At 46.8% G+C, this 25,968-nt stretch overlaps 9 protein-coding genes and 1 non-coding gene across 13 annotated transcripts; 5 read left to right on the forward strand and 5 right to left on the reverse strand.

Moving 5' to 3' along the window:
* The first annotated feature begins 264 nt into the window (after positions 1-264).
* On the forward strand, positions 265-1,399 carry LOC9653410 (photosystem II reaction center PSB28 protein, chloroplastic). Its single transcript, XM_002977914.2, has 2 exons — positions 265-574; positions 840-1,399. The coding sequence occupies exons 1-2, from the start codon at positions 412-414 to the stop codon at positions 1,349-1,351; spliced, it is 675 nt and encodes a 224-aa protein (XP_002977960.2). The 5' UTR covers positions 265-411; the 3' UTR covers positions 1,352-1,399.
* A 52-nt stretch (positions 1,400-1,451) lies between these two features.
* On the forward strand, positions 1,452-3,580 carry LOC112349186 (pentatricopeptide repeat-containing protein At4g02750-like). Its single transcript, XM_024683113.1, has 2 exons — positions 1,452-2,857; positions 3,199-3,580. The coding sequence occupies exons 1-2, from the start codon at positions 1,452-1,454 to the stop codon at positions 3,578-3,580; spliced, it is 1,788 nt and encodes a 595-aa protein (XP_024538881.1).
* Positions 3,581-7,349: 3,769 nt separating this feature from the next.
* On the reverse strand, positions 7,350-9,473 carry LOC9657799 (calreticulin). The gene is made up of 13 exons (XM_024682987.1): positions 9,321-9,473; positions 9,140-9,250; positions 8,894-9,086; positions 8,568-8,826; positions 8,459-8,515; positions 8,347-8,394; positions 8,201-8,287; positions 8,091-8,148; positions 7,963-8,030; positions 7,771-7,902; positions 7,677-7,709; positions 7,574-7,630; positions 7,350-7,510 (listed from the first exon to the last, which is right to left on the reverse strand). The coding sequence occupies exons 1-13, from the start codon at positions 9,409-9,411 to the stop codon at positions 7,499-7,501; spliced, it is 1,206 nt and encodes a 401-aa protein (XP_024538755.1). The 5' UTR covers positions 9,412-9,473; the 3' UTR covers positions 7,350-7,498.
* An 88-nt stretch (positions 9,474-9,561) lies between these two features.
* On the reverse strand, positions 9,562-13,909 carry LOC9653111 (DNA-directed RNA polymerase 1B, mitochondrial). 2 transcript variants are annotated; one of them, XM_002978089.2, is made up of 20 exons: positions 13,808-13,909; positions 12,788-13,740; positions 12,533-12,733; positions 12,345-12,472; positions 12,215-12,278; positions 12,103-12,161; positions 11,932-12,049; positions 11,770-11,883; positions 11,584-11,715; positions 11,107-11,520; positions 11,005-11,055; positions 10,882-10,952; positions 10,750-10,822; positions 10,544-10,696; positions 10,406-10,480; positions 10,265-10,354; positions 10,145-10,195; positions 9,966-10,080; positions 9,810-9,913; positions 9,562-9,744 (listed from the first exon to the last, which is right to left on the reverse strand). In XM_002978089.2, exons 2-20 carry the CDS (start codon positions 13,670-13,672, stop codon positions 9,634-9,636), a joined length of 3,009 nt encoding a protein of 1,002 aa, XP_002978135.2. In that variant the 5' UTR covers positions 13,673-13,740; positions 13,808-13,909; the 3' UTR covers positions 9,562-9,633. The 2 variants fall into 2 exon arrangements, with proteins under 2 accessions (XP_002978135.2, XP_024538753.1); XM_024682985.1 differs by having other exon boundaries at positions 11,107-11,715.
* Positions 13,910-14,110: 201 nt separating this feature from the next.
* LOC9653112 (probable protein phosphatase 2C 26) lies at positions 14,111-16,064 on the reverse strand. 2 transcript variants are annotated; one of them, XR_002993291.1, is made up of 11 exons: positions 15,828-16,064; positions 15,723-15,774; positions 15,590-15,669; positions 15,458-15,539; positions 15,339-15,409; positions 15,198-15,280; positions 15,044-15,141; positions 14,857-14,995; positions 14,625-14,806; positions 14,337-14,549; positions 14,111-14,276 (listed from the first exon to the last, which is right to left on the reverse strand). XR_002993291.1 is itself a non-coding variant. In XM_024682988.1 (11 exons), exons 1-11 carry the CDS (start codon positions 15,974-15,976, stop codon positions 14,407-14,409), a joined length of 1,029 nt encoding a protein of 342 aa, XP_024538756.1. In that variant the 5' UTR covers positions 15,977-16,064; the 3' UTR covers positions 14,386-14,406. The 2 variants fall into 2 exon arrangements, 1 of the variants encoding a protein (XP_024538756.1); XM_024682988.1 differs by lacking the exon at positions 14,111-14,276 and having other exon boundaries at positions 14,386-14,549; positions 14,625-14,673; positions 14,724-14,806.
* Positions 16,040-18,654, reverse strand: LOC9653113. The gene is made up of 4 exons (XM_024682986.1): positions 17,416-18,654; positions 17,180-17,362; positions 17,040-17,131; positions 16,040-16,985 (listed from the first exon to the last, which is right to left on the reverse strand). The coding sequence occupies exons 1-4, from the start codon at positions 18,427-18,429 to the stop codon at positions 16,079-16,081; spliced, it is 2,196 nt and encodes a 731-aa protein (XP_024538754.1). The 5' UTR covers positions 18,430-18,654; the 3' UTR covers positions 16,040-16,078.
* A 698-nt stretch (positions 18,655-19,352) lies between these two features.
* On the forward strand, positions 19,353-20,570 carry LOC9653114 (pentatricopeptide repeat-containing protein At2g35030, mitochondrial). The gene has a single exon (XM_024682904.1). It carries the CDS (start codon positions 19,353-19,355, stop codon positions 20,568-20,570), a length of 1,218 nt encoding a protein of 405 aa, XP_024538672.1.
* Positions 20,406-21,695, reverse strand: LOC9657800 (probable acylpyruvase FAHD1, mitochondrial). Its single transcript, XM_002978092.2, has 8 exons — positions 21,543-21,695; positions 21,321-21,486; positions 21,212-21,264; positions 21,101-21,163; positions 20,999-21,046; positions 20,830-20,947; positions 20,576-20,771; positions 20,406-20,518 (listed from the first exon to the last, which is right to left on the reverse strand). Exons 1-7 carry the CDS (start codon positions 21,651-21,653, stop codon positions 20,605-20,607), a joined length of 726 nt encoding a protein of 241 aa, XP_002978138.1. The 5' UTR covers positions 21,654-21,695; the 3' UTR covers positions 20,406-20,518; positions 20,576-20,604.
* Positions 21,696-21,748: 53 nt separating this feature from the next.
* Positions 21,749-21,831, forward strand: TRNAL-CAG. Its single transcript has one exon. It is a non-coding gene; the product is annotated as a tRNA-Leu (tRNA).
* Positions 21,832-21,893: 62 nt separating this feature from the next.
* On the forward strand, positions 21,894-25,583 carry LOC9653115 (peroxisomal fatty acid beta-oxidation multifunctional protein AIM1). 2 transcript variants are annotated; one of them, XM_024683163.1, is made up of 18 exons: positions 21,894-22,135; positions 22,205-22,276; positions 22,339-22,395; positions 22,450-22,506; positions 22,565-22,632; positions 22,709-22,790; positions 22,839-22,894; positions 22,959-23,261; positions 23,318-23,404; positions 23,474-23,648; positions 23,730-23,851; positions 23,916-24,079; positions 24,141-24,395; positions 24,450-24,571; positions 24,658-24,782; positions 24,856-25,004; positions 25,062-25,200; positions 25,269-25,583. In XM_024683163.1, the coding sequence occupies exons 1-18, from the start codon at positions 22,039-22,041 to the stop codon at positions 25,281-25,283; spliced, it is 2,145 nt and encodes a 714-aa protein (XP_024538931.1). In that variant the 5' UTR covers positions 21,894-22,038; the 3' UTR covers positions 25,284-25,583. The 2 variants fall into 2 exon arrangements, with proteins under 2 accessions (XP_024538931.1, XP_024538930.1); XM_024683162.1 differs by having other exon boundaries at positions 22,339-22,506.
* The last annotated feature ends 385 nt before the right edge of the window (positions 25,584-25,968 follow it).

Below are 25,968 nucleotides of genomic sequence, written 5' to 3' on the forward strand. Positions count from 1 at the left end.
ACTTTTCAAAGGTGTCTCTCCAAAGTAGCATTATAGATTCACAATAAGTTATAGCTATATTTTTATTATAGTTGCATTATAATATTAAAACATTGCATCAAATAAAATTTCAGCAAATAATGTTGCTTCTCATAAAAAATTAATTCTTTAATACAAAGCTTTTTTGAGTGGTTTAATTTACTGGTTAAACCTTTAGATGCTTCTAAGACATGATAATATGCTTATAGAGATACATGAGAATTTCGAATTTTGACATAATCTATTAATTATTTAAATAAGAACTGGACCCTGAATCCAGTAACACATTTTGTTGAAAAAGAAACGGATAATCAGCATGTGTGGAATATTCGAGATTCGGGTGTGCAGTGTGTGGTAGGGAATGGGGCGAGAGCGATCAGACAGAGCAGACTTATGTCGACGAGCGCCTCGGCCTCGGCGGCTGCGTCCACCGGCCAGAGGCAGCAGCACCAGCGCTATGTGCCGCTCTACGCCGCATCCATCGCCAGCGAGCGGCAGCGACGGACACGGATTCCCCCGCTCCGCCGCGCAGCAACATTCCTCCTCTCTCGAGCGGGTATAGTTCTTCCTCACCTTTTGACGTTCCTTGGATTGAAATCCTTGTTTGGAGCTTGGATGAATCTTTCGGTCACAGAAATCCCGTCGTCAATCACCTGCATTCTCTTCATTCTAGAGAGAATCTTTGGCTTAGCAGTCTTTCTTTCCCCAGGGTATTGCCATTCATTTTCCTCGATTGTAATTTGTGTGTTTTCTTCCGTGAAACTCAAGTTTTTTGTCGATCGAGATTCTTCTGCCAAACTAAGTGATGAATATTTGTGCAGGCCTAGCCTCCGCATCGCTCTCTCGAAATCCTCACTGGAGCGAGCTCAAGCCACTCTCGTCATGGCACCTAGGCGGCGGCACAAGGTCGAGCTCGAGGCAGCTCTTGAGCACAGTGTGGGCGGCAGCCACACAGGAGAGTGGATCCGGAGTGAGGCCGGTGGTGCGCATGGTAAAGCCCAGCATCCAATTCATCCGTGGCGTGGACGAGCTCGTCGTCCCGGACATCTCTCTCACCCGATCGCAGGACCAACGAAACGGGGTGGCCACCTTCGTCTTCGACCAGCCATCGGTGTTTGATTCCTCCCGAGAGATGGGAGAGATCACGGGCATCTACATGATCGACGACGAGGGCGTGCTCCAGTCCGTGGACGTGAGCGCCAAGTTTGTCAACGGGAAGCCGGCCAAGATCGAGGCCAAGTACGTGATGAGGAACATTGGCGAGTGGGACAGATTCATGCGCTTCATGGAGCGCTATGCCGCCGAAAACAACCTTGGGTTTGTCAAGAAATGAAAACGAATGTAAAACAAAATTTTGAATTCAAACAATTCTATTGTCCAATCAATGCTCTAAATTTTTGTTTCTCTCGAGAGAAATGTTGCTATGATGATAAATGATAGGGAGAACTTCCATGCTCTTGGAAAGCAACCTAAAATTGAAAGCACTTGGATACAATGGGGATCTCTCCAAAGCTCGGTCATTTTTCGACTCCATGCCAGAAAGAAACATTGTGTCCTGGACAACAATGCTCGCTCTTTTCTCCACGCACGCCACAGTCTCAGAGGCTTGGCACCTCTTCAACGCCATGCCCCTACACGACTTGGTTTCTTGGAATATCATGCTAGCAGCATATGCCTTCAATGGGCATCTTAAAGAGGCCAGATCCTTCTTCGGCTCAATGCCTTGCTGGGACGTTGTTTCCTGGAATTCCATGCTATCAGGAATAATCAAACATGGCAGCCTTAATGACGCACTGCAATGGTTTGGAATCATGTCTGTGAGAAACCTTGTCTCTACAAATGCTCTCCTCAACGCATTTTCCCAGGCGGGGCATTTCGCGGAAGCAAAGAACCTCTACTCAACCATGCCGGAGCACGACATAGTGTCGCACAATGCCATGCTGGCGGCGTACGGTCACACTGGTGACGTGGAGGAGGCACGTTGCGTTTTCTATTCAATGTCGTACTGTGACTTGGCAACGTGGACAATCCTTCTCTCACTGTATGCCCAAAACGGGCACCTTGTGGAGGCGAAGTGCATGTTTGATTCCATGCCCCAGCAGGACATAGTTTCTACCACAGCCATGATGGCGGCATATGCCCAAAACGGCCATCTAAAAGATGCCGTGGATATCTTTAATGGAATGCACTACCTTACGCTAGTGTCTTGGAACTCCATGCTAGACGGATATGCCCAGAACGGGTATCTAAAGGAAGCCAAGATTCTCTTTCAAATAATGCCGATGAGAAATCTTGTGTCCTGGAATGTGATGTTGGCTGCTCATGCTGGGAACTTGGACGATTCCACGAGATTCTTTGGAGGAATGCAAGCTAGAGACACTGTCTCCTGGAACGTATTAATGGCAGCGAATACTTACAATGGGCACTTTGTAGAGGCTATATCCCTACATATGGAGATGAAGATGGAAGGCTGTGACCCAGATGATGCAACATTCATCAGCTTGTTTTTTTCTTGCAGCCACCTTGGTGACGTAATTTGTGGTCTAAAGTACTTTGTGTCAATGCTCATAGATTATAATTTCCATGCCACCAAGCAACACTACCACTGTATGGTGGATTTGTTAGCTCGTTCGGGTTTCTTGCATGAAGCTTGCACTATGATTGAAGAGATGCCTTTCATGCCAATTGTAGATGACTGGATTTGCTTGCTTGGTTCCTGTAGAAGTTATAACGTACCAGAGCTAGGAGCTTACTCTGGAATACGTGGGAGTAGAAGTTATAACGTACCAGAGCTAGGAGCTTACTCTGGAATACGTGGGATTGAGCTTAATGTTGACAGGTCTGCACTTTATCTCTTATTGATAGATGTTGTTTAGGAAATGAAAAGGTTTGTTTTTGGCAGAATATTGGCTTCTTGGTGGGCGCCATGCGTAAACAGCTAATGAATGAATGAATATTATCTGACAATGACAATGCTTTTCCTTCTCAAATTCCTTCTCAAATTTACATGGAGAGCCTAGGTAGCTGCAACAGACCTCCTTGTGGGGCGCGAGCGCTGGGTGCGGCTGGGCCGCTTCTCTGGCTGTGGTTGGTTCCAAAGCTAGATTTGCTTACGTTTCCAAGGCTTTCTTGGATCTCTGGTGCTCCTCATTAGTCCTGATGCCGTGAAAAGGAAAATAGCCTCCCAAGAGCAAATAGAGAAAATGCACGGTTTAATACATTGAGTCAAAAGAAAAAGGATGTAAGACGTACCTCGAGCGGAAGAGCCAGTGCTGGTGCTGTCGAAAGCATACCGCCATCTCATAACTCTGAAGCTCAGCTCGCGGATATGAATTCCTCGCCTAGTTCTCTGCAAGTCGTCGACCATTCTCCTTCTCAAGCTTCCGGCCGCTGGCAGCCACAGATGATTCCAAGTTCCGGCGAGAGGGAAGGACTACACGATTGGCAAGCCAGGAAATATCAGGGCCCTGACGAGGCCTTTCTGTGCCACGGTCCCAAGTGCTACAGGGAAACGTTCTTCGTCATGGTCGCCACCTATCTGGGTGTGCCATCGCCAGCTTGAGGTCCGCCAAGTTCTACAGTGCGGTTGACGAGAAAGGTTACTGCTGTTGCTAACGATGAAGTTCAAGCATGCTAGGAGAGTCTTGCATGTTTTTAAGCTGCACAATTAAAATACAAGAAAATTACAAGTGCCTTAGGAGTGAGCTAAACATAGACTCTAGCACAAGATCCACCCAAGAGATGACTGGTCCCGCACTTGAGTTGAAACATTTCCCACTCTCACTACACTTGTGGATTGCCAACAATCTTTTGTAAATTCTATGTTCCCTGAGCTCTGCACCTTGCTTGATGCCCAATGTTTACTCCCACTCAAGGAAGAACTAGTCTTCACTACAGGAAGAATGGGCTTTAATTCGACTCTGATCACGTAGCATTTGCTTCTCATAATTTTCCATTTTCATTGCTCATCAAAAACGTATTGCTGTCCAATTGAGGTGTACATTGACTATGTCACACAAGCAGTAGTAATAAAAGAAGCTCCAGTGGAAATACTGCAATCATCATTTGAAACAACATTTGGAGCAAGTCCTGGTCATTCCATTAAGATTGTATATATTTATTAATCATTTTTCATGATCAATAGTACGGAGCAAACATCTCTTCAGCTTTCTGAACAAACTTGTTCTTGGAAGTGATAGCTTTGTGCTTAGCGATGTTATGGTTGAAACTAGCTGTCGGTTTGCAATTACCACAGTTGGTAGGATCAAACATGCATTCAGCACCGCACACTGCAGTCTGCGTAGCTTTGGGGCTGAGTTGATCTATGACACTCTTTCTTGGTTGAAATTTTCGCATGTTGAATTCTACAAGCCAGTCAACGAAAGTTAATGTAACGTCGGGAGGACAAGTCAACAAGTAATACCTCCGGAAATGCCATTTGTGTTACTTTCATGTATTACGTATCGACGGCAATCAGACCACGCAGAAAGTTTGATACGGTACACCTGAATTAAGAAGTTCAACAAAAAGAAAAATCCTTTAAAAGCTGTTTTACTAACCTTGAAGTAGGGGTGTTCTATATCAGGATATCTGAGCACTCCTATCTCAAGCATAGTTTTTTCATGGTATTCATGCTGGTAGAACAAATTTATAATGTTCTCGATATTTGTACCCGTGTGAGCAACAATTCTACCCATAATATTGATATCAATGCGTGTGGAGTTGAGGATGTCAGCATCTGCTATCAGTTCTGTGAACCAACTCTTGACCTGTAGACTCAAAGATATGAAATAATTATGAAACTCGAACATAGAACATTTACTTCATTCATCACAGTCTGTCTAGGCGATCCATCCGTGTTGAGCCAGTAAGTGTCATCCTTTGTATATTTAGTAGCTCTTGTAGTAAGATCACTGAGTGGCTCAAGCACGGGGTTTTGCAGAAAGAGTGATTGAACTTTATCCCATGTACGTTCATTATGTGATAACTTGCCGAGTTGCACATGAACTCCTGCTATCATGACCTTCAAATGGTCATCCATGAATTTGACTTCATCCGTGCTGAGTGTCCCATATGCAGGAGCCAATCCGATGTTAAGATAGTCCTGGACAGTTGAGTCGACAATGTTGACCTGTCATGTATAGCCATTAGTCAAATGCTAGCTAAAACTAAATGCATCACCTTGCTGAAGTCAAAATGCTGGATGATATTGCCAATTGGGTCTAATCCACCAAAGATACTCACAATTGTAGGGATCAGCTGAAACTGGGCATTTGCGCTCAAGACAAAGCTCATAAAAGCAACAAGTGGAATGAGCTTACCCATGATGGATGGCACTCTTGCCAAAATAAATCAAGCAACCTAAGTATTTATAAGGCAAGCATACCCTAGTGGTAGTACTATTAGTAGTGACTGTCTGACTCAAATTGTTCAAATTCTCCAACAACTTCAATGGACAGAATAATTATTCCCAACATAGAGCAACAGTAATGGTAATGGACAAAATAGTTATTCCCAACATAGAGCCATAGTAATAGTGGAGTATCTTGTGAAAACGAACTTAAATTTAGAAAATCAAGAAGAGAATATTCTATAGAAGCTGTTTTATTTATTTATGCGCTTCATTAAGAAATTTAAACAACTGCAGTTACCATAACGCACTAATGATAAATTGAATATATATATATATATGTATATATATATATATATATATATATATATATATATATATATATATATATATATATATATATATATATATATATATATATATATATATATATATATATATATATATATATATATATATATATATATATATATAACAAAAAACTAACATTTCCAGAATTTATATTCGCAGTTATTCAAGCAACAGCATTTATGTATATTTGGTTCGTTATGAGTTTATGTATATTTTGAATATCAGTACATAGTTTTCAAATTGTGAACATGGATTTGGCTTCGTTAGCAGCCTTTGCCTGAATTTCCTTCTTCATCCCAGATATGACGCTTATTCTCGGTTTAAACTTGCGGTAGGAAAACTCTGCACAGCATAAACAACACAATAGAGGCAAACAAAATGACTAAAGTACATGGTTACCTCCAGTAATGCCATTAGTTTCCTTTTCCACGCCTAAGACGAGCGTGCTATCAGCCCAAACAGTCAGCTGCAGATGGTACAACTATATCACAAAATGAAATAAAAAACGTTAATGGCACTGTTGTATCAAAGTTTCCTGCTAACCTTAAAGAGCTTATCTATGGAGTCTGGATATCTCAGCACACCAATATCAACCAGGGTCTTCTCATGATACTTGTGCTTGTAGATTGTTAAGAACTTCGGGACAGCAGAGCCTGCATATGCCACAATCTGAGGGAGTGCATCAGATTGAATCCTGGTAGAAGCAAGTACGTCATTGTCCTGGATAAGTTTCTCAAAGAACCATGTCTTCAGCTGTTCGAGGGAAGAACAATTATATAATACAATTCCAACATGAGACAAGGATTAAACTGCTTTACCTCCTGGCAAACTTCAGGTCGCAGAGATTTATCAAACTGGAAGTAGTTTGTGTCGTCTCTTATATACTTGTCTGACCTCCTGATTCCTGCATCTACTGGCTCAAGGAACGGATTCTGCGACATGACCGACTCTACTTTGCTCCATGTACGTGCTGTGCCATCCAACTTCGAAATCACCCTGTTTGTTCCAGCAATAGAAATCAAGAGATTGGTGCCCAGACTCTTTATAGTTTCTGCATTCAGATCGCCAAAAGCTGGAGCTAAGGCAACATATAGGGAGCCTTGACCAGAAGAATCAGTCTGCAAAGGGTAAACTCAGTAAAAGACTTGTATCTGAACGACAAAGTCTACATACCTGGGAGAAATTAAACTTCGAAACAATATCTCCAATTTGATCGAAGGAACCGAAGATACTTTTGATGGTCGGAGCAGTCGCTTGCCCATTCACACAGAGAGCAGTAAGCAAAATCAAAAACGACGGCATTGCAACTGCCTTCATTTTGCAAACCGCACTCATTCTCAAAAACTTGCATCCGTTAAATACACACGTGCAATTTGTCCTTCAAATCCCCGTGGTGGTACCGCCACTTGCAAGCAACACTTTCTAAGTGCGGAATTTTAAACGATAACCAAATCATTCAACCAACAGCGATATAGAAACATCGTATCAAAGTTTGAGAATCAAAAGAACAATAAAATTATGAACAATCACCAGAAGAACCTTCACAATGCACTGCTTGAACAATGGACTTGAGCACCACTTTTTTTGCATCCTGGAAACCGAGCATCCTTCTAGAATATTCTTGAATAAGTAATTAAAAAAACAAACTTTTCATATTAATTGGAATTACTGCTTGGAAAGCAATTGCAATCCGGAAATGTCAGGTATGGGGAAAAAATGTCCTTTTTGTGCCCCGATGTCTCTCTACGCCAACGTCTCTTCAAGCGAAAAACGGAAACCTCAAAGCTCGTCCTGAAAAAACACACGCACATTGTGAACACACACAGCTACCGAATGAACAGAGAGGATGCTTACATGCTCCTTTGTGTCTTGTGTGTCCTCTTCCTTGTCCTCCTTGACATCCGAGTCGTCCTGCAAAGTGACAAGATCAATACCATGGAGGGCTCTTTTTCTTTACCTCGTCGTCGTCGTCGTCGGCCGGCGGTTCATCCTAAAGACGGGACACCCAAGTCAATTTAAACAATATAATTTTGGTCGCAAGGATCCTTTACCTTTTTCTGTGCTTCCTCGAATGCTTTCTTCTCGGCCTCCTTGCTCTTTCCCCATGTCTCCTCCGCCAGGGCCTTGGCATAATCGACATCGTCGCTTACGAGAATGTTGTCAAAGAGAGATCCTGACTTGACCTGCAGTTCAACAGGAGGAGTCACGTAAACCGGACAACAAACCGGACAACAGTGTCTTGCCTGCCAGAGTTCAATTCCAACGTATTTCAATGAAGGGAAGACGTATAGCTCTGGGTCTGGCTTGTAATCTATTACAATAAAAGAGCTCGTCAATTTATCACCTCTGGAAATGTTGCTGATTAACCTACCAGGATTGTCAATCATTGGAGCCTTCCACTTTCCCTTGAAAGCAGGATTCTTGATTTTCTACAGAGGGAACGAAAAATTACTCAGAGTAAAAAAAAGTTTTCATCAGTACCTTCGGTTCCCAGGGGCCCTTGTATTCGGGATTTGGAATCGTCGGAGGAGTCCACACACCGTCCTCCTCGTCATCCCATCCTTCGGGCTGTGAAATGAGAAAGACAAGATAAGATACATACACAAAACAAAGCTAAAATCTTTTACCTTTTCAGCCTCAGCATCGGGAATCTCTGCTGGAATGTCATCATAACCCTGAGAAGAAAGAAAGAGAAACTCAGCGGTGTAAAGTCCACAACTCGGCTATGTAGAACGTTACCTCTGGTTTCTTGTCTTCCGGGTCAACAATGAATTCATCATCAACCCAATCCTCGGGCTGCCAACAAGACCATACGTTACTACTCAGAAACGAACAGAAAAAAACAGACCTTCTTGGCCTCGGGATCCTTGATCTTCTTTGGTGGCAAAAGACTCCAGTCGCTCTCAATGCTTCCCTGTTTCTTCTCTACATTGTCGATCAAAATGCTGTACGTAGAATCGGGACGAATAACCAGAGTGTAGACGTGAGTGAGCTGGTCTGTTTCGCATGGCACTTCCTTTTTCATTTGATGGTTGCTTGCATTGTAAGCAATAATGGCGTGGGTTTTCTTCGTGCCCGACCCACAAATGTCCGGTCCAAACATAATACTGTAAGGAAATAGCCCACGAACAAACCATGAGCAAGATTTCCAATTAAAAAGAAGAAAAAGAATACCTGTAAGGCGTATCACCACCAAAAGTCTTTTGATCCACATCTCCACCCAGAATTTTGATGTATCCACCTCCGCAATCGAGATTTTGCTCGTGCTTAACGGAGAATTGGACAACCAGAGTCTTGTCCTTGTTACTGAACTCTGGGAATTCGGCCGAGATTGCGTAGAAGCGCGCGTCTGGAGACGTCTGGATGCCTGTAAAGCCGAAGCTGTAACACAAATCTTCCTTCACAAAACCCAATGGGTACCTTTGTCTGCCTCCGCATCGCCAAACCACTTGCCGGCGGTGTGGATCCACTCGCCAGCGGCATCTTCACTCTTCTTCCAGTCGGATTTCACCCAGCGGCTCTCCCAAGAATCTAGAATTTACACACACAAGATCATCAATTTGACCAACAGATCGAGAGAATGCCGCTGGATCGAAATTACCATCGAATCTCTCCTCAAAGAAGACCTTCGCGTGGCAAAGGCTGGAAAGAAGGAGCAGCAGAAAGACGGAAGACGCGCACCGAGCCTCCATCGCTGTAAACCCTAGCTCCAAAACCCTGGATTTAAAGCCGCAGTGCTTCTAACAGATCAGGATTAAAGGCGGCCTCTTTTAGGTTCAAGACATCCGGCCAATCACAATGCGGGCCATAGGTGGCCCGACCAATGGGCGCGTGCCACGTCATTCCTCACAGCACCCGGCATTCGTTTATATATGTATAATATAATATACGAGCAGAAGATCGTTCGCTTGCTTTTAGTTGAAAAAATACGGCGACGATAAAACTTCCTTGAGATCTAAATCCCCACGCACGGGGAGATCTGGAAATTTAAGCTTGGGCCAACGTTTCTGGAAACTCTCTAGCAACTGCAAGGAAAAAAGAAAAAATCGTTGGATCCATGGCACTATAACGTGAGAGAGACGAGCCTTACGTTTTCTAGAATTGGCTGCTCGTAGAGCTCCACGAATTTCTCCCTCAGTATGACGTTCATGCGCTCCACGTCTCCGGCATGCGTCCAAAACGAGTCATGGACCCCTGTGCATGAGAAAAATCGGGTTTTGTTCTTCGTGGAGAAAATTTGAAGTACCTGCGAAGGTGAGCCCGGCCTCCTGGCACGCCACGGCGGTCATCATCATATGCGACCCATCCATGGAATGCACAAAGTTTGGTGGGAACGCGCTGCGCTGCCTCGCTGCCAACACCTGGTTTTTGAGTAAGAGTCAAGCGATCAGAAACGTGAAAGAGAAGAGAAAACTGGAACCATACCGGTTGATCCGTATCCGTTCTTAGAATAAGACATTGGAGACAAGTTTTCACCTTGCGAAGGAAATCAATCATGTGAGCCAACGAGAAGATGGTGGAACGTCAAAGTATATGATCGCATACCACATGTCTCCCGGGCCTGCGGTATGGTTGCACGACAGGAAGTCCCAAAGGAGTGATCCACCTCACGGAGTCGCCGTCGTTGGCAATTACCTGCAACAGTGGAACTCGAGAGGAGTCCTCTTAACAAAAACCTGGAGATACCTTTGCGCACTGGCCTAGCCAATTCATAATGAGCCTTGCCTCGCCAAACATTTCGCCAAGCGCGTTCAGAGTTACCTATCGGAGCATGAACAGTTAGAAAAGCTTGAAAGTAAAAGGAAAGTTTTCGAGAGATGATACCTTAGCAGCGTAGCAACCAGTACGGTACAAGGTCGGCTCATCTAATATGAAGCCCTTGTCCCTAAGTCTGTTTGTTATTTGGTTACGTGCTCCAACGTATGTCACGCCGTAAACCGAAGTCATCACTGTCTGTTTCACTAGTTTCCTATCCACCTGTGACCGAAGAATTGATGAGAAAGGTAAAGAAAACCGAAATGGATACTCACATGTCCTACTAATAATTTGGCATAAACTGCGGCTGGATCTTTGCGTGCGTCCTCCTCCACTAGTGTACGTACACTGATCAAACAAAACTCTTATCAGTAACCGAGAATCTTGCAGTTGTTCAAAAGCTATACCGGGCGGCTATGCCTGAATATACATCTGCAGGATAATCCGCGCCTATTAAGTTCACTGCTCTGGCGCCAGTCTGCAAGTAAGATCATAAGCGATATATCCAAGTATCAAAATGAGCGGCTTACTTTGTCTCGTCCAAGAGCTGCATAGTGTTGGAGACCGTTGCAAGATCCATCCTAAACGTAAGACACGAAATCGAAATCAGTCATTAGGAAATGCTCGAGTACCTGATGAACTGGAAGATGAGAAATGTAGTACTCCGGGTTTGGAGAATGCATCGCATTTCTCAGGTCGATGCACGCAGCTAAGCACTGGAATGGATCTTCCGCTTTTAACCACCAACGATTTTTCAAAGGCTGGTTTGCAGAAGCTACAACGTGTTCCAAGTTACTCTCTGCAAATGCCACCCTTCCATCGAAGGGTAGCTTATCAGCTCCATTAGCGAAGACATTGGCAATGTGTATCTTGAGCCAACGTAGACCTGTCGGCCCTAGAGGACGTCCCTTAGCAAACAGTAACATACCGCGGCACACATCAGAACCCAAATGGTTCAAATGCGCATGCATAGGATAGGCACGACCACGAAAGTCCAAATTATGTGGATAATAGAAACATTCTTCGTCCTTCAGTGATCGAGCAACCTGCAAACACCTTTCAGAGAGAGAAAGAGAAAAAAACAAAACAGAGCGACAAGAAAAACATACCGCCAGCTTCAGCTCGAGATCGCACCGTTGAGAATTCCTCTCACTGTTTGTGCGCTTACCTTTATAAAAAACTTTCCTCCAGCTCCTCATCTCAGCTTCATCCTCGGTATTAGGCTTGGGTGGCAATGGCACCTAAAAGATCACGCACGGCTCGCATAAATGAGACAAAACATATTCATCACTCACATCTTTTCGGTCCACAAGGCCACCTATTCCACCTCCCGCGCTCCAAAGCTTTTCTATAACTTCAAAAACCTCCTTGTTAATTTTCCAGGATGCCGCTCCCAAGGTGTCGAGTGCCTAAGAAAAAGTTTGTTAAATAAAGATATTTTGAGGCTTCACAGATACCCGAAAAACTTGCTGCAGTTGTGCTCTTGGTGTGTTTCGCACAGCTTCTCTTTGCTGTTTAGAACCGTGTGTCCGCATTATAACGGACCGCAGGTGCAGGTATGCTCCATTGTGATAACTAGAGAATGTAAAATATTAAGAAGAAACAGAATACGAATAAAACGTATTTACCCTTTCCAAGCTCGAGGAGGAATTAGCATGGGCATGTATGGCATAACTATAAATTTGGCCTGTGGAAAAAGAACGGTCAGCTCTGGCAACAAAAACTCAACAGCTGAAATACCGAGTCATCGATTCGACCCCTCAAATGAGGATCGCATACTATTGCTCCGTAGCTACGCAGAAGCCTGTATGCGAAGGAAAAGAAATATGAATAAATTGTTTGATTTTTAGAAAATGTGGATGACGCTTACCCTCCCTTTGGTACCTTGAGTACATGTCTAAAAGCAGGCCGAATCTCGGTGCCATCTTCGGGACAGTCACTTACTGGAACATTGATGTGTGAATTTGACATCATAATGTCGATAAGGCGGCATCCCAACTGCATGTGTTACACAGGTTCATTTCAACAAAACGAATCAAAACATGAAAACTTACGTACTTTAGCTTGAATAAACGACGGCCAGGGCTGTGATGGATCCAAGGACTTCAATATCTCCTTGACATTCCTGGGCCTTTCTATGATAGCTCTCCTCAGCTTGTCTTTCAAGTACTCTTTCTTTTCTTCTTCTGGAGTAGGAGGCTCCGCCTCCTCGGCAAGTTCTTTCGGCTTTCTTTTCTTTAGTGCCCTGCGGATTTTGATCTAGAGGAAAACAAAACGTGAGGATTAAAATTGTAAAACTCGAAGTTGACATACCTCTTGTTCCACTGCGTCACCAATAAGAACAGCAGTGTTTGCAAGTCTAATGCATCCGCTATCAACGTCTTGCATCATCAGCGCGACGAGCCTGTGCATCGTGATCACCGCAAGAACATCAGCAGTGAGGCCAGCTCCTTTCAAAAGTGGTCCATAGTGACTCCTGTCTTCACCAGGCTCCTCCTTCTCGATGGCCTTGAGCTCCTTTGCAATCTCGTCGCGAACCGGCTCAAACCAGCTGACCATCAAAGACTTTGCAAACGGCAGATTCGGCGCTAGCTTCTTCCGGCACATCTCCACGAGAATCTTCCTGTACTCCCTCACCGCAGCATCCCAAGCATCCAGCTCGAGCTTCTGCTGCCTGTTGAAAAGCCGCCTTGCTCTAGCTCTAGCCGCCTTGAGAGCCTTGCCACCTTCAAACTTGGAAGACCTCTCGAGGGAGATGTCGTGAATCTCTTCCAGTTCCGGAAGAACACCGACCTCCTCCTCCTCTCCGAAACACGCCTCGGTAGCGACCGCCTTGAGCTGGAAAGGCCATTTCTGGTCGATCCGAAACACCGTCCTGGACGAGCTCTCCCCGTCGGGAGGGAGGATTTGGAGCAGTGGATTGCTGAAGAGCGGGAGCTGGATCACACTGCTCAGTGCCGCGTCCAAAGTTGTCAAGCTGTGCTCCAGAGGAGCCGCCGCCGCCGAGTAGCTGCAGGGACGGCTTCTATCGCTGCTGCGTAGCTGACTGTAAGCTGTGCTAGCGTGGATGTGCAAGCTCAAATCTGTGAGCTCGTGAAAGCTCTCTGGCCCGGCAGCTGTGGTGTTCCATCGATAGAAGTCTGCTCGTCCTGTTCTAAGTCCCCTGTGCTTGAGCCGCCCGCCGGCTGCTCTCCACATGACGGCGCGGCTTAAGCTCTCGTGCCTTGTGACGCATGCACCCTCGAAATCCCCCGCCGCTGCTACCGCTGCTCTCGCTCGATCGCCCGAGCAAAGAAAACCTTGAGCAGATGTTTGCAGCAAGAATCACAGTACCTGAGGCAGCAGCAACTCCGGGCACCGCAGAGGAAGAGGTTTCCAGCAGCAGCGCCAGTGAGCACAAACCTAGAATCGCAATGCCGGATCAATCGTCGCGCCGTGACCTCGCAACAAAGAATGCCGCGCCTCCAGCGGCATATTTCGTGATCCTAGCGCTCCACCTGCGGCACCTCCATAGAGCTGGTCTTCGCAATGGCGGCTTGGCAGGGTTTAGGGTTTACAGCAATACCCGTACGAGTGAGAAGTTGCCGTACGAGTGTTTAAAAAGAACAGCCAAAACTATGATCATAGCACCGAGTAGAACAATATCTATCAGCTCAAAATATTGCAAGTAGCACCCTTTCTGTTACATGAAAAAAAAGGAGAAAAAATTGTGAGCTGTTTTGAAAAGATACCAAAACCCAAGAGATTGAAAATGGTCTTAGTTGTGATTTCTTTCTCTCGCGACCAACGCTTTCAGTGTCAGCTGAAAAGGGGAAAGGAGCGCCAAAGAGCATTAGAATATATGCTCAGTTTGGGAGCTTACCTCTGCTACGAAGGGAATTGGCACAAACCATGGCTAAAGCCAAGGAATGTAGTATATGAAACAAGAAGAATTAAATTCCTTCGTTTGTAACAACAGCTTCTTCCGATTTTTGGATAGAGCTTTGGGATTGCTCGTCATTTTCGCCCTCCACCTCTACAATCTCGGTCACTGCCACCACTCCCACGAGAACCGTTATATCATCTAGCTTTCCACCTGCGAAAGAGAAAGAAACAAAGAAGCCTGTTAGGATCACAAACCAGATAAATGATTCCAAGGATTACTTCCGACCTGTAAGTTTTTCACCGAGAAGCTTGCGCCATATTGGCACGTCAAAGCCCTGCATAACAGCGAGCTGGGAGGAGAATACCATCATATGAAACTTAGAACCTGATATATAGCTTCGGTGCTGTAAGGGGATTCATACTTGGGATCCCTCGAATTCCTATTCGCCATGGTGGCTAGTGCTGTCGCTGAAAGCACGAAACCAAGTTAAGAACTCAATAGAGAAAGACCAATGTACCCGTTCTTTCAGCTGATTCTACATCCGTGACTTGGAACAAAGTCACTGTTGCCGCTATGTCGCGATCGAAAACATTATCAAAGAGACCATCAGATCCCATCACAACAACGTCCCCGGCCACGATTGTTATTTCATGGACCTGAAAATACGAAGAGTGAGCTTGCTGGGATTGCAGAAAATAATTTACCGCAGAATCTTCAGCCGTTTGGCCTCCAACTTCGGACGAGAACTGGTACGGGCAATCGAAGTAGTGCTGTTGAGGAGAGGTTGCGAAAACTACCTTTCCTGCAGAAAAGAAGCCAGGGATTTCATTTCTAGAAAAGTAAACCAGCGAACATTACCATCACGCACAAGTCTCAGGCCACAATCCCCAACGCTCGCAACTCTCAGTAGGCCTTCTGCTCCTAACAGAGTAGCTACAATGCTGCATGCTTTGGAGCTACAAGTTGAAGCAAGTAATTTTTTATAAACCAGTTACTTACGCTGTAGCAGCTCCCTTTGACGACGTTGCGGCGTGTGCTTTGCCAAGGAGCACCTTTGGATCGCCTCGAACCTATTCCAACGATTACTTAAAAGAAAAAAGACATCCTTTACGCAATACTTCTTCCGAAGTTACACTTTGTGCCAAGTGATTGACCAGCTCTTTCGAAAATAATGCAGGGTCGACATTCTCCTCGGCCCATCTATCACATAGTGGAAAAGTAAGAAAGCGTACATGGAAATTTTTACTCACCCAGAAACACCATCTGCGATACCGAACACACCACCATCGAAGTCACTGATGAAAAATGCATCCTCCCCTCCTTTCTCCACCTGTTTTGAATGTACTGAAAACTTGGAGAAAGCCAACAAGAAGGAACGCTTGCCTTGTCAGGATGAGGAATGACTTTAGCACCAATTGAAAGCTGAAACCGGAAGCTGGAAAACGAGAAACGATCACTATAACAGAATAGGAAAGACGCGAAACATACCCTCTTCCTTGTTGCTCGACACTGTTCGTCACGGAACCAGCAATAGCAGAGGCAATTCGCACAGGCCTGGTTGAGCTGTGATCATCTCTCCTGCAATACCACCTCACCCCGTCAGCACAAGGAAGCCGGTTGCACAGGCTGAAAGCCATAGCACCGAACAACCTTACAAACAAAATCGCTATCAGCAACAAAAACTCGGTAAAAAACTTGGAAACAGAAAAGAAAACTTTGATAAAATCTGTTTTGCTCAACTAGGAGCTGGCCTTGCTCCTGCTGCCCAGTGCACAAGCAGCAGACTCAACGTGCTTGATCAAAAACTCGTAGATTTTCCGCTTCAATCTGGCCAGCGTCTCTACAAGATGTAGATCCGGGACGTCTTCTTTCTCCGATGCAACCTGATCCAGCCAGTCGTTGACCCTTTTGAGCTGTGACAATATCGCTGCTAACTGGCTGTTCTCCAGCTCCTGCTTTATCTCCGAGCGGAAGCCTTTGTCCAGTGCCTCTTCCATGAACTTGAGGAACCAGCACTGCGATTCGAACCGGGTCATCTTGGCCAAGTCAGCCGTCTCCTTCACTCCGTCCCCCTTGCTCCAAACCGTCTCTCCAACACCGTCTCGGCTGGAAGTTTTTCCTTTCACACCCCCGGTGAGATTCCTGCGGACAAATGCCGACGTAGCCTTCAACGGAGACGCGGTCCTTGAATTGTCTTTCTTCTCGTTGGCTGTCGGGGTGACTGAGGATAGCGCTCTTCGAGGTGACGCGGCCAAAGTCGCAGGCTGCTTCACTGGAGTGACCGACGAAGACAGGACGCGGGGCTTAACCGAGTTTCCTTCCACGACAATAACCGGATGCACCATATCTTTGGGCGTCAGCTTGCTGGCCTGGCCTTTGCAGTGCATTGAGAACGCCGATAAGTCACATGCCAATGCTGACTCCACCCAGTTCTTCGCATTCTTTGCCTTCTCCTCGAACAAAGCATTTGAAAAGTTTATCTTCCCTCCTGACTGCTTCTCTGGAGTGGAGACAGCTTGCTGATTCACGAGTAGCGCTTCTGCGACGGCAGACGCCTGCTCAAGTGATCTGTGGAAGTTCAGAAACTTCTCTACGGTTGGTTGAGGTCTCTCCGGTCTGGAAAGATGACGTATCTCTACAAACATACTGCCAAAAAAGAAATAAAGGAGGTGTAAGGAGAGAAAAAATGTTTGCGCTTACTTCAAACTACGTATGACTGCTTCCGCCGCCGATGCTTCTTGAAGAGCTGCTACCGCTGCCAACGACGCCGCATTTCTCCTTTGCATTGCATCCTTAAAAAGAACAGTTACATGCAGTCAAGAACCTTGAGAGCTGCTCACCTTTGCAAAGTTAGCCAAGCCAGCTGGTAGATCGTCCCAAGACACGCTAGCCACATCGGGAGGAAAAGTCGTCGCAGTTTTGGCGCTAACTTGTACCTTCATGGGAGGCTTAAGAGAATCCCCCTGCGGCGACAGCAATCCCTTGTCCTGGTTTCTGCTACTAGAAATAATTGGAATGGAAATCTGTTGAAAGTGCCACACTTCAATGAAGACCCGCAAAAATCCAAAGAGCTTACCTTCAAGTCAGGTTTTGATTGCTTCACCGTTGCAGCTTTGGCCTCCTTCTGAGCAAATGCACCCTCCCAGCTTTTGCGCAGTGTCCTGGAACCAGCAGCAACCAGATCGCTCAACTTCACTCCACCGCCGCCGAGTGACTTCCTCTTGTTGCTGTCAACTTTATGAACCTTGCTTGTGCTCGATGATCTCTTGCTCACAGGAGACGGCTGCCTGGTCCGAGGAGATGTCAAAACGGGAACGTCGGAAGCACGTCTCCGTGGTCTAGGCGACTCCTTATCAGTCGCGGAATGGCGTCGCATTGGCGAAGTAGACATAGAACGAGCGCCAGTCCTCGGGCTTGGAATGGAGTCAAACACCCTCGACTTGACAATTCTTCCCTTCGAACGGCCCCTTTGTTCCTCATGGTTCGCCTGTCTCTCTTCGTCTATCTCCTCGCACGAATCAGGCTCGAGAGGCTTTTGTGAGAGACGCTCCGCAAGCTTGGCAGCAAAGGTCTCTGCGGACGACCGGTTATACCCTCTCGCCACCTTGTGACCGGAAGAGTATCCTCCTCCGCTTCCACTGCTCGATGACGAAGAGTCGGACTTGCTCGGGAAATCCTTCTCTTGGAGGAAGGACTGGAAGTGGGGAGGATTTCTTCCTCCCGAGGATGACATGACGAGGTCCTCCGGATCACCCACGCACTTGTGTCGGCCAGGGAGCGGTCTCACACCACGAAGAACCGGAACTGGCAATGCGTGCTCGAGCTTATCGACGTGAATGAACTGCCCCAGCTGGAGACGATCGCTCAGTATGAGATCGTCGTCCTCCTCGGCGAGAGACACGTAGGTCGCATGCGAGGAATCCGAGACTTTGATGTAAAACCCCTGGTTGTGCCACAGATCACTGCCCGCCAGCGCCGGGACGATCCCCACGACCTGGAGCAAAACCGAACGATACTGCCCGCCCAGCTTCACATCCGACTCGATGGATTGCAAGAGCTTGATCAGCACGCCCGGTGTCAATGCCGCCATGCCTGGCTCGCGATCCGCCGATCGATCGCCGATTTCGAGGCGCCGGAGCTTGATTATCACAATACCTCACAGAGATCGCGACGAATCGCAGCGATCCAGCAGCGCTCCTCCTTGCTCCTCTCCCACAGGCGCATGCCCTGGAATCCTAGGGCTCAAGAAGAAGCCCGCCATCGTCATTCCTCCCCACCTTACACTGTCTGAGCCGGAATCTCCTCGGCGAAAACTGCGACGATGGGGGAATATTCGTCGGCTCTTAACATCCAGCCGGCCACGTGTACCCGGCGCAAAATGCAGCCGTTGGAAGGGTTTGAAATGCGCTTCATCGGTTCGAATCCGTGTGGCCCCAGCCTTCCCATCATGACTGCAACGTGACATACGTTTGCGTTGTTACCCAGCGATTCCACGCTGGGCATTTTATATATTTTGCTTGTCAAGGAAAAAGAAAGATCCAATGATGGAAATTTTAAGCATAGAATTAGGAAGATTTTTTCTCTCATGGTCTTATGGGAATCGAGACCGAGTCTTGTCTAGAATCGCTGATCAAATCCGCCACTGTCTCGAGAGATCTGTCGCGAGCTCGAGAAGTCCACGCGCAAATTCTGGGAAGCAAACTCCACAGCAGGAGCAAATACCTTCACAACCGTATGATCCAAATGTATGGCGCTTGCGGGAGCCTCGAGGAGGCACGTCGCGTGTTCGAATCCATCGACCACCCTAACGGCTTCTCCTGGAATATCCTCCTCACGGCATATGCCCAAAGAGGGCATCTGCAAGACTCCAAGAGGATCTTCGATGCAATGCCGGAGAGGGACGTCGTCTCTTGGACGGCAATGCTGACAGCATATTCCCACGCCGGGGATCTTCACACGGCAAAGGAATTGTTCGATCAAATGCCAAAGAAAAACAATGTCGCGTGGAACGCGATGCTGCAAGCATATGCCCAAGCAGGGTATCTCAAACTCGCGCGGAATCTTTTCGACAAAATGCCCCAGCGGAACGTGGTAACCTGGACTGCCATGGTTCAAGCTTATGTAGATCATGGGCATCTTGAGCAGGCAGGGAATCTCTTTGAGAAAATGCGAGAGCCCAACGCACTCACTCTCCACTGCATGATCCTGGCATATTCTCAAGCCGGGGATCTGGCATCAGCCAAAAGAATCTTTCACAGTGTTTTGTGTCCGGACTCGTTCCTGTGTAACGCAATGCTTAGAACATATTCCCTGCACCGCCAGCTCAACGAATGCGAATCTCTGTTTGGCCGGATGCCTTACAGGGATATAGCCACGTGGACAGTCATGCTCCAAGCATATGCCCTGGAAGGGCATCTAGCATCCGCGAAGAGGATATTCCACTCCATGCCCGAGCAAGACGACGTCTCCTGGAATGCAATGCTCCATGCTTTTGTGGCTTCCGGAGATTTGGAAGAGGCTAAAACAGTGTTTGACACCATGCCTGTGCGCGACGTTATCTCCTGGAGTAGTATGGTGACAGCATATGCCCAGAACAGGCATCTCTCCTCCGCAAAGCGTATGTTCGATGGAATGCCCGAGAAAGACGTGGTTGCATGGACCGCAATCGTTTTCGTCTACGCTCAAAATGGCCTCCTCACCACAGCGGCCTTCACTTTCGACACAATGCCGGAACGAAACTTGGTTTCCTGGAACACCATGATCCAGGCCTACGGAGATTCCATCCACTGCGCTCGAGGAGTGGAGCTCTTCCGGCTCTTAGAGATGGAAGGCGTGGAACCCGACGAGATCTCCTTCATGGGCACACTGGTGGCTTGCAGCTACAAGGGAGTGCTGCTCGAGGGCATCCAGATCTTCCAGACGATGATCCAGGGGCACGGCTTGGAGCCCCGGCAGGAGCACTACTCTTGCATGATCAGCATCCTTGGACGAGCCGGAGACGTGAGAAGTGCCGAATGGCTGCTGCAAAGTATGCCTTTCAGGCCTGATTCTGTTGCATGGGCGGCACTGCTTAGTTCTTGCAAGATCCACGACGAGTCCGTGCTCGGGGTCCGAGCAGCCAAAAACGCGTTCCGAACGAGAGCCTGGGATGCCACACCTTATGTATTGCTCTCGAACCTCTGCCTCACGGAAAGAAAGTTGAAAACCACAGTAAAAGAGTTGAGCAAGTGACTTACGTAAAGTTCTGGTAGATTGGAGCCTTGGATCATTGTGGAACATCAGTTCCATCCAGAGATTCCGAGAGGAATGGAGACTTTGTGCGTTCCGGGTCCGGCCTAGTTATCACTGGGAACGTCATTTGAACCGCTGGAGACGCAATGCCAGCGGTGATTGTTTGGCCAGCTTTAACGGGTCCAACGCCATGGGGAGTTCCTGTCACGCAAAGGGAGATTACAAAGCTTGAAAGTTTCGAGAGAGCGACCACTTGTACCAGTAAGGATCATATCGCCTTCGTTGAGAGTCATGATGCCGCTTATGTAATGGATGAGAAAAGGAATGCTGAAGATCATATCACTTGTGCATCCCTTTTGCTTCGTCTGGCCATCCACCTGGTGGAAGAGTCCGAGTTACAAACAGGAAAAAAATGTTTCCCAGCTTACCTTGAGCCAAAATGAGAGCGGTGGAATGGGCGTTTTCTTCAGTTGGAACTAAGAAGGAAGTAAACAGCGTCAAGAAAACTGAGTGAGCTTTTAGCGACTCACGAATTTACTTATCGGCGTGAAAGTGTCGTAGCCTTTTGAAACTGTCCATGGCAATCTTTTTTCCTGAGATCGAATTCGCAAACTCGCGATTGAAACTCATTCAAAATGTACCTTTGCAACGTTTTGAAGGCTTCTCGCAGTCATATCCAATGCCAAAACATAGCCTGTGATCCATCTGAAGTTACGAAAAAAAATCCAGAGACATGAGCTTTCTATTAACCTCTCACGTAATTCCAGGCCTCCTCCTCAAACACATCCTTCGCTCGCCTTCCAATCACGACACCAATCTCTGCCTCATAATCCACCTCCGTGATAGGCTTTGGAATTTCGATCGGATCGGGCTCGCGGACGTACGAAGACGTTGGCTTGAGGAAGAGCACTGGCTCCTGCCGATGATCAAGTAAATGCGACGATCAAAGCTCTCTCCAGATCAAAATCGAACCTTTGGAATGGCGCTCCCCAGCTCCTTTGCGTGCGCTGCGTAATTCCTCCCCACCGCGACGATCTTGGTGCCACAATCGATAAGCTTCCTGCCAAGGAGCTCCGCCGACATTGTTGTGAGCGAGGAAAATTAGGGCTCCACGGTCTCTTTACAAAATTTCTAAGATAGAACAGAATAAGGTGCCTTGAGCATAAAATAAGCATAATGTCAGGATGGCCGAGCTGGTCTAAGGCGCTAGTTTCAGGTACTAGTCCGTAGAAGGGCATGGGTTCGAATCCCATTCCTGACAGATTCTATATCTTTTCCACCAACCTTCGACTTTTTTCTTTTTCTATGATTGATGATCACTGTTGAATGGCGCAAGATCTGAAGAACCAAGTTCCAGACTTTAGTAGCAAGCAGAGCTCTTGAGTTAAAAGATTTTAGGTAGTGACGCACGACTTTAGGATCACCGTTGTGCTATATAGCGAAGGCGCCCTAAGATTGTCTCCTCGCAATGGAGGACGCGTCCAAAGTCCGTTTAGAGGTAGGAGGCGATGGTGTGGCGCTGCTCGTCATCGACAATCCGCCTGTCAACTCGCTCAGCGCGCAAGGTTTGCGGCAGCGCCTCTGCTGCTTTGATCTTATCTAAAGCTTCATTCTCCTTTCTCGTTCTTTCGCAGTGATGGGCGAGCTGGCTGAAAAGTTCATCGAAGCGCACGAGAGGGCTGATGTTCAAGCTATAGTCCTCACCGGTAATTCTAGTGGAATGAATCGATCTTTCTTTTCTCACTTCTTTTCGGATGGAACCTTTCAGGAGCCAACAACAAGTTCTCTGGAGGAGCGGACATAAAGTCAATGAGCAAAGCACCGGGTTTGATATATTCATGCTTTCTCTCGATTCAGCAACCAACCGGTGGAATTGTAGGCGCTGTCAGGAAAACCGAGGTCTCTGGCTTGGTTCTTATGAACGATATCATAGAAGGTAAGAAAGGCGAGAAGATGTTGCTGTGAAGCAAGCTTGTTTCTGTTTTGCAAACAAGGCGGATCAAAGCCAGCGGTGGCAGCGATTCATGGTTTTGCGCTCGGTGGAGGCTTGGAATTGGCAATGGTTAGTCTCTCTTTGTTCTTTTTTTCGTTTTTTTTTTTTTCTTTTGTTCGAAATTCTTGGGTGTTTTTGTCTTAAGGCTTGTCACGCACGAGTAGCTTCTCCTGATGCTCGGCTGGGACTCCCGGAACTTCAGCTAGGAATTATTCCCGGCTTAGGAGGTAAATTTCATTTCATTTCTCTTCTATGCTCAATCGTTCACACTGAAGGCACTCAAAGGCTTCCTCGCCTTGTTGGAGTTGGAAAGGCCGTAGAGATGATGATGGTAAGCAAAATCACGCTTGTAATGAGTTGTTCTTGCTGATTTTTACTTTTTTTTAAATCTCTAGACATCAAAAATGATAAAGGCAAAGGAAGCGCACGAAGCCGGGCTCGTGGATGCGATTTGCGATTACCCGCAGCTAATCCAGTTCGCACGGAACTACGCTAAAGGCATTGCCAACAAGACGCATCCTTTTCTCAAAACCTTGGAAAGAAGTGATAAGCTGGAGCCCCTGCATGAAGCACTGCACATCATCGCCAACGCTAGACTGCGAGCCAAGAAGACGCATAAGCATGTTGAGTACCCGTTTATCTGCCTGGCCGTGATCGAGCACGGGATCCACAAGGGTGGAACTGAGGGAACAATTTTTGTAAGTGTGACATTCTGTCGTGCCCGTCATTGTGTGCTACTTTTTCTTTTTTCCAGGAACGAAAGATGGGAGTTCAGACCGTGGACAGCCTACCCGCGAAAGCTTTAATGCATATCTTTCTTGCCGAGAGGACTGTGTATAAGGTAACCTTTCGGCATGCTTGGTATGATATCTTTCTTATATCTTTTGATTTTGATGTCTTGAATTCGCAGGTTCCAAATGTGAGTGACGGTCGACTAGAAGCTCGGCCTGTCAAAACCGTGGGTGTTATAGGCGGTGGACTGATGGGATCGGGCATCGCCACGGCTTTAATTGTGCACAATGTCCGTGTCCTGCTGAAAGAAGTTGACGAGGAACGCTTGCAAGCTGGTATCAATCGGGTCCAAGGCAAGTAAATTTCACTCTTTTTCTTCTTTCTTTCCTTGTTTTGGTTTTAAAAAGAAGCTTGACGTTGTTGTGTAATGTTAGCCAACTTGAAGAGCCGGGTTTCCAAAGGCTCCATGTCTCAAGCTGAGTTCCAGCGTGCACTTGGCCTTCTTGTAGGCACTGTAGACTACAAAGGATTCGAGTCGGCGAATCTCGTGATAGAGGTAATGCTTGCAAGCTCCTTTTATTTTCTTCTTGTGGTCTTGCCATTCACTCTTGTGTTTCCAGGCGGTCATAGAGAGTATACCCTTGAAAAAGAAGATTTTCGGAGAGCTCGACGCTATCTGCTCTCGTGATTGCATCCTCGCATCGAACACGTCCTCGTGTGACCTGAATGAAATCACCGACGGAGTTTCCTTCCGCGACCGTATAATCGGCGCGCATTTCTTCAGGTAACTTCAAGGCTTACGAGCAAGATTTATCTCTTCCCACCTCATCTTTTCTTTTGCTCAGTCCTGCTCATGTCATGCGACTGCTCGAAATCGTCCGGACGGATTCGACATCAAACCAGAGCATTTGCGACCTCTTGGCATTGTCGAAGAAAATCGGAAAAGTACCCGTGGTGGTACAGAACGCGGTGGGATTTGCCGTCAACCGCGTCTTTTTTCCATATCACAGGATTGCGGCGTTTCTGGTGGACTTGGGCGTGCATCCTTATCGGATAGATGCTGTGATCAAAGATTTTGGCATGCCAATCGGTCCATTCAGGTATGTCCTTCTCTCTTGTCTCCCTGGAAGTCTAAAAGAGTACGAACAATGCAGGCTGGGAGATCTTGCTGGTCTGCAAATTGGCGCATTGGTCGCGGATACTTTCAAGAAGGAATTCGGGGACAGACTCTACCCGTCCTACATGGGTACCTTGATGGCAAAAGCTAACCGTACAGGTATGGTGTCAACCTCTTTTCCTTGTTTCTTCTTCTTCTCCGTACTATTTTCTTCTGCAATGAGACACCTTTCCTTCTCTTTGCAGGTGAGGCTACTGGGAAAGGCTACTACAACTATCATGGAACACGCCAAGAACATCCAGCGCCCGAGCTAGATGAGATTTTAGAAGAATCACGAAAGCTTGCGGGGCTCAATGCCAGAGGACTTACGGTACGAGACCTTTTCTAATGATCCGAGCTCGTCCTTCTTTCTGCTCTTTCGTTTAGCTCACAAATCTCTACAGGCCGAAGGCATCACAGATAAAGACATCGTAGAGATGATCTTCTTTCCCATTGTCAACGAGGCCTGCCGAGTGATAGACGAGAAGATTGTGATTCGTGCTTCCGACCTTGATGTTGCGTCAGTGCTGGGAATGGGATTCCCGGCATTCAGGTAAGCATGCCATTAAGGTTTTAGAAGTTTTTCGATCAAACTTGTACTGCTGTTCAGGGGAGGAATTGCTTTCTGGGGCCACACTGTTGGTCTCCACTACATTCTCGTGAGGCTCCAGCAGTGGCACAGCCACTATGGCTCGATCTTCAGGCCAACTTCATCACTTCACAAGCTAGCCGCGACAAAGTCGATGATGGTACGTAGACGCTCTCGTTTTTTTTCCTTTGGCACACAATCATGAAAGTGAATTTCATTCCATCGCAGTTGGCTCACTTGTAGCTGCTCCATCATTTACTTGGCCTCGGGGTGGGGGATGTCTGGAGGAAGCTCAGTCGCCACAATGTTTGGAGGTTTCGGAACCGAGTCGTTTGCCGCAAGAAAGGCATAGTCTTCGTGCCACACCTTTTGTGTGTCCTTGTCTTTGCTAACTCTGATCATCATCTCGACCTCGTCATGAGTGAAGCAGATTCCATGTTTGGTCATTGCATCCTGAAAGAAAGAGAAGACATGAGATTTTTGTTTAAACTTCTCACGTACGTAGAGATCGTCTGGTTCAATATAATCCTGTCCGGGAGGGCACAGAGCCTACAGCAAAAGCAAGTGTGAAAAAGAGAGAGAAAGAGAGAAAAACCAAAGAGAATTCCTGGCTTACTTGCAATGCTGCAATCAATTCTTTCTCACTGTGCCGATAACCGATCGTTGGATCCTCGTGGAAGAGCTCGGCGATCTTGCTTTGGACATTGTCCATGTCAAGGAAGCCCTTGGTGCATTGCTTCGGATCTTCCTCCTCTCTTGCCTGTGGACGATCCAAAACAAAAGAGAGTTAGTTCTCAAAATCGGGAAACTACCACATTGAAATCTCCTCGATCTTGTTCTCACCCGGAAGATGACATACTCGATGTGCCTCTCAGTGGGATTGAATCCCAGCGCTCGCATCAATATAGTCACGTCCCTGATTGACAAG

Source organism: Selaginella moellendorffii, unplaced genomic scaffold (genome assembly GCF_000143415.4).
Source record: "Selaginella moellendorffii unplaced genomic scaffold, v1.0 SELMOscaffold_36, whole genome shotgun sequence".
Lineage (NCBI taxonomy): Eukaryota > Viridiplantae > Streptophyta > Lycopodiopsida > Selaginellales > Selaginellaceae > Selaginella > Selaginella moellendorffii.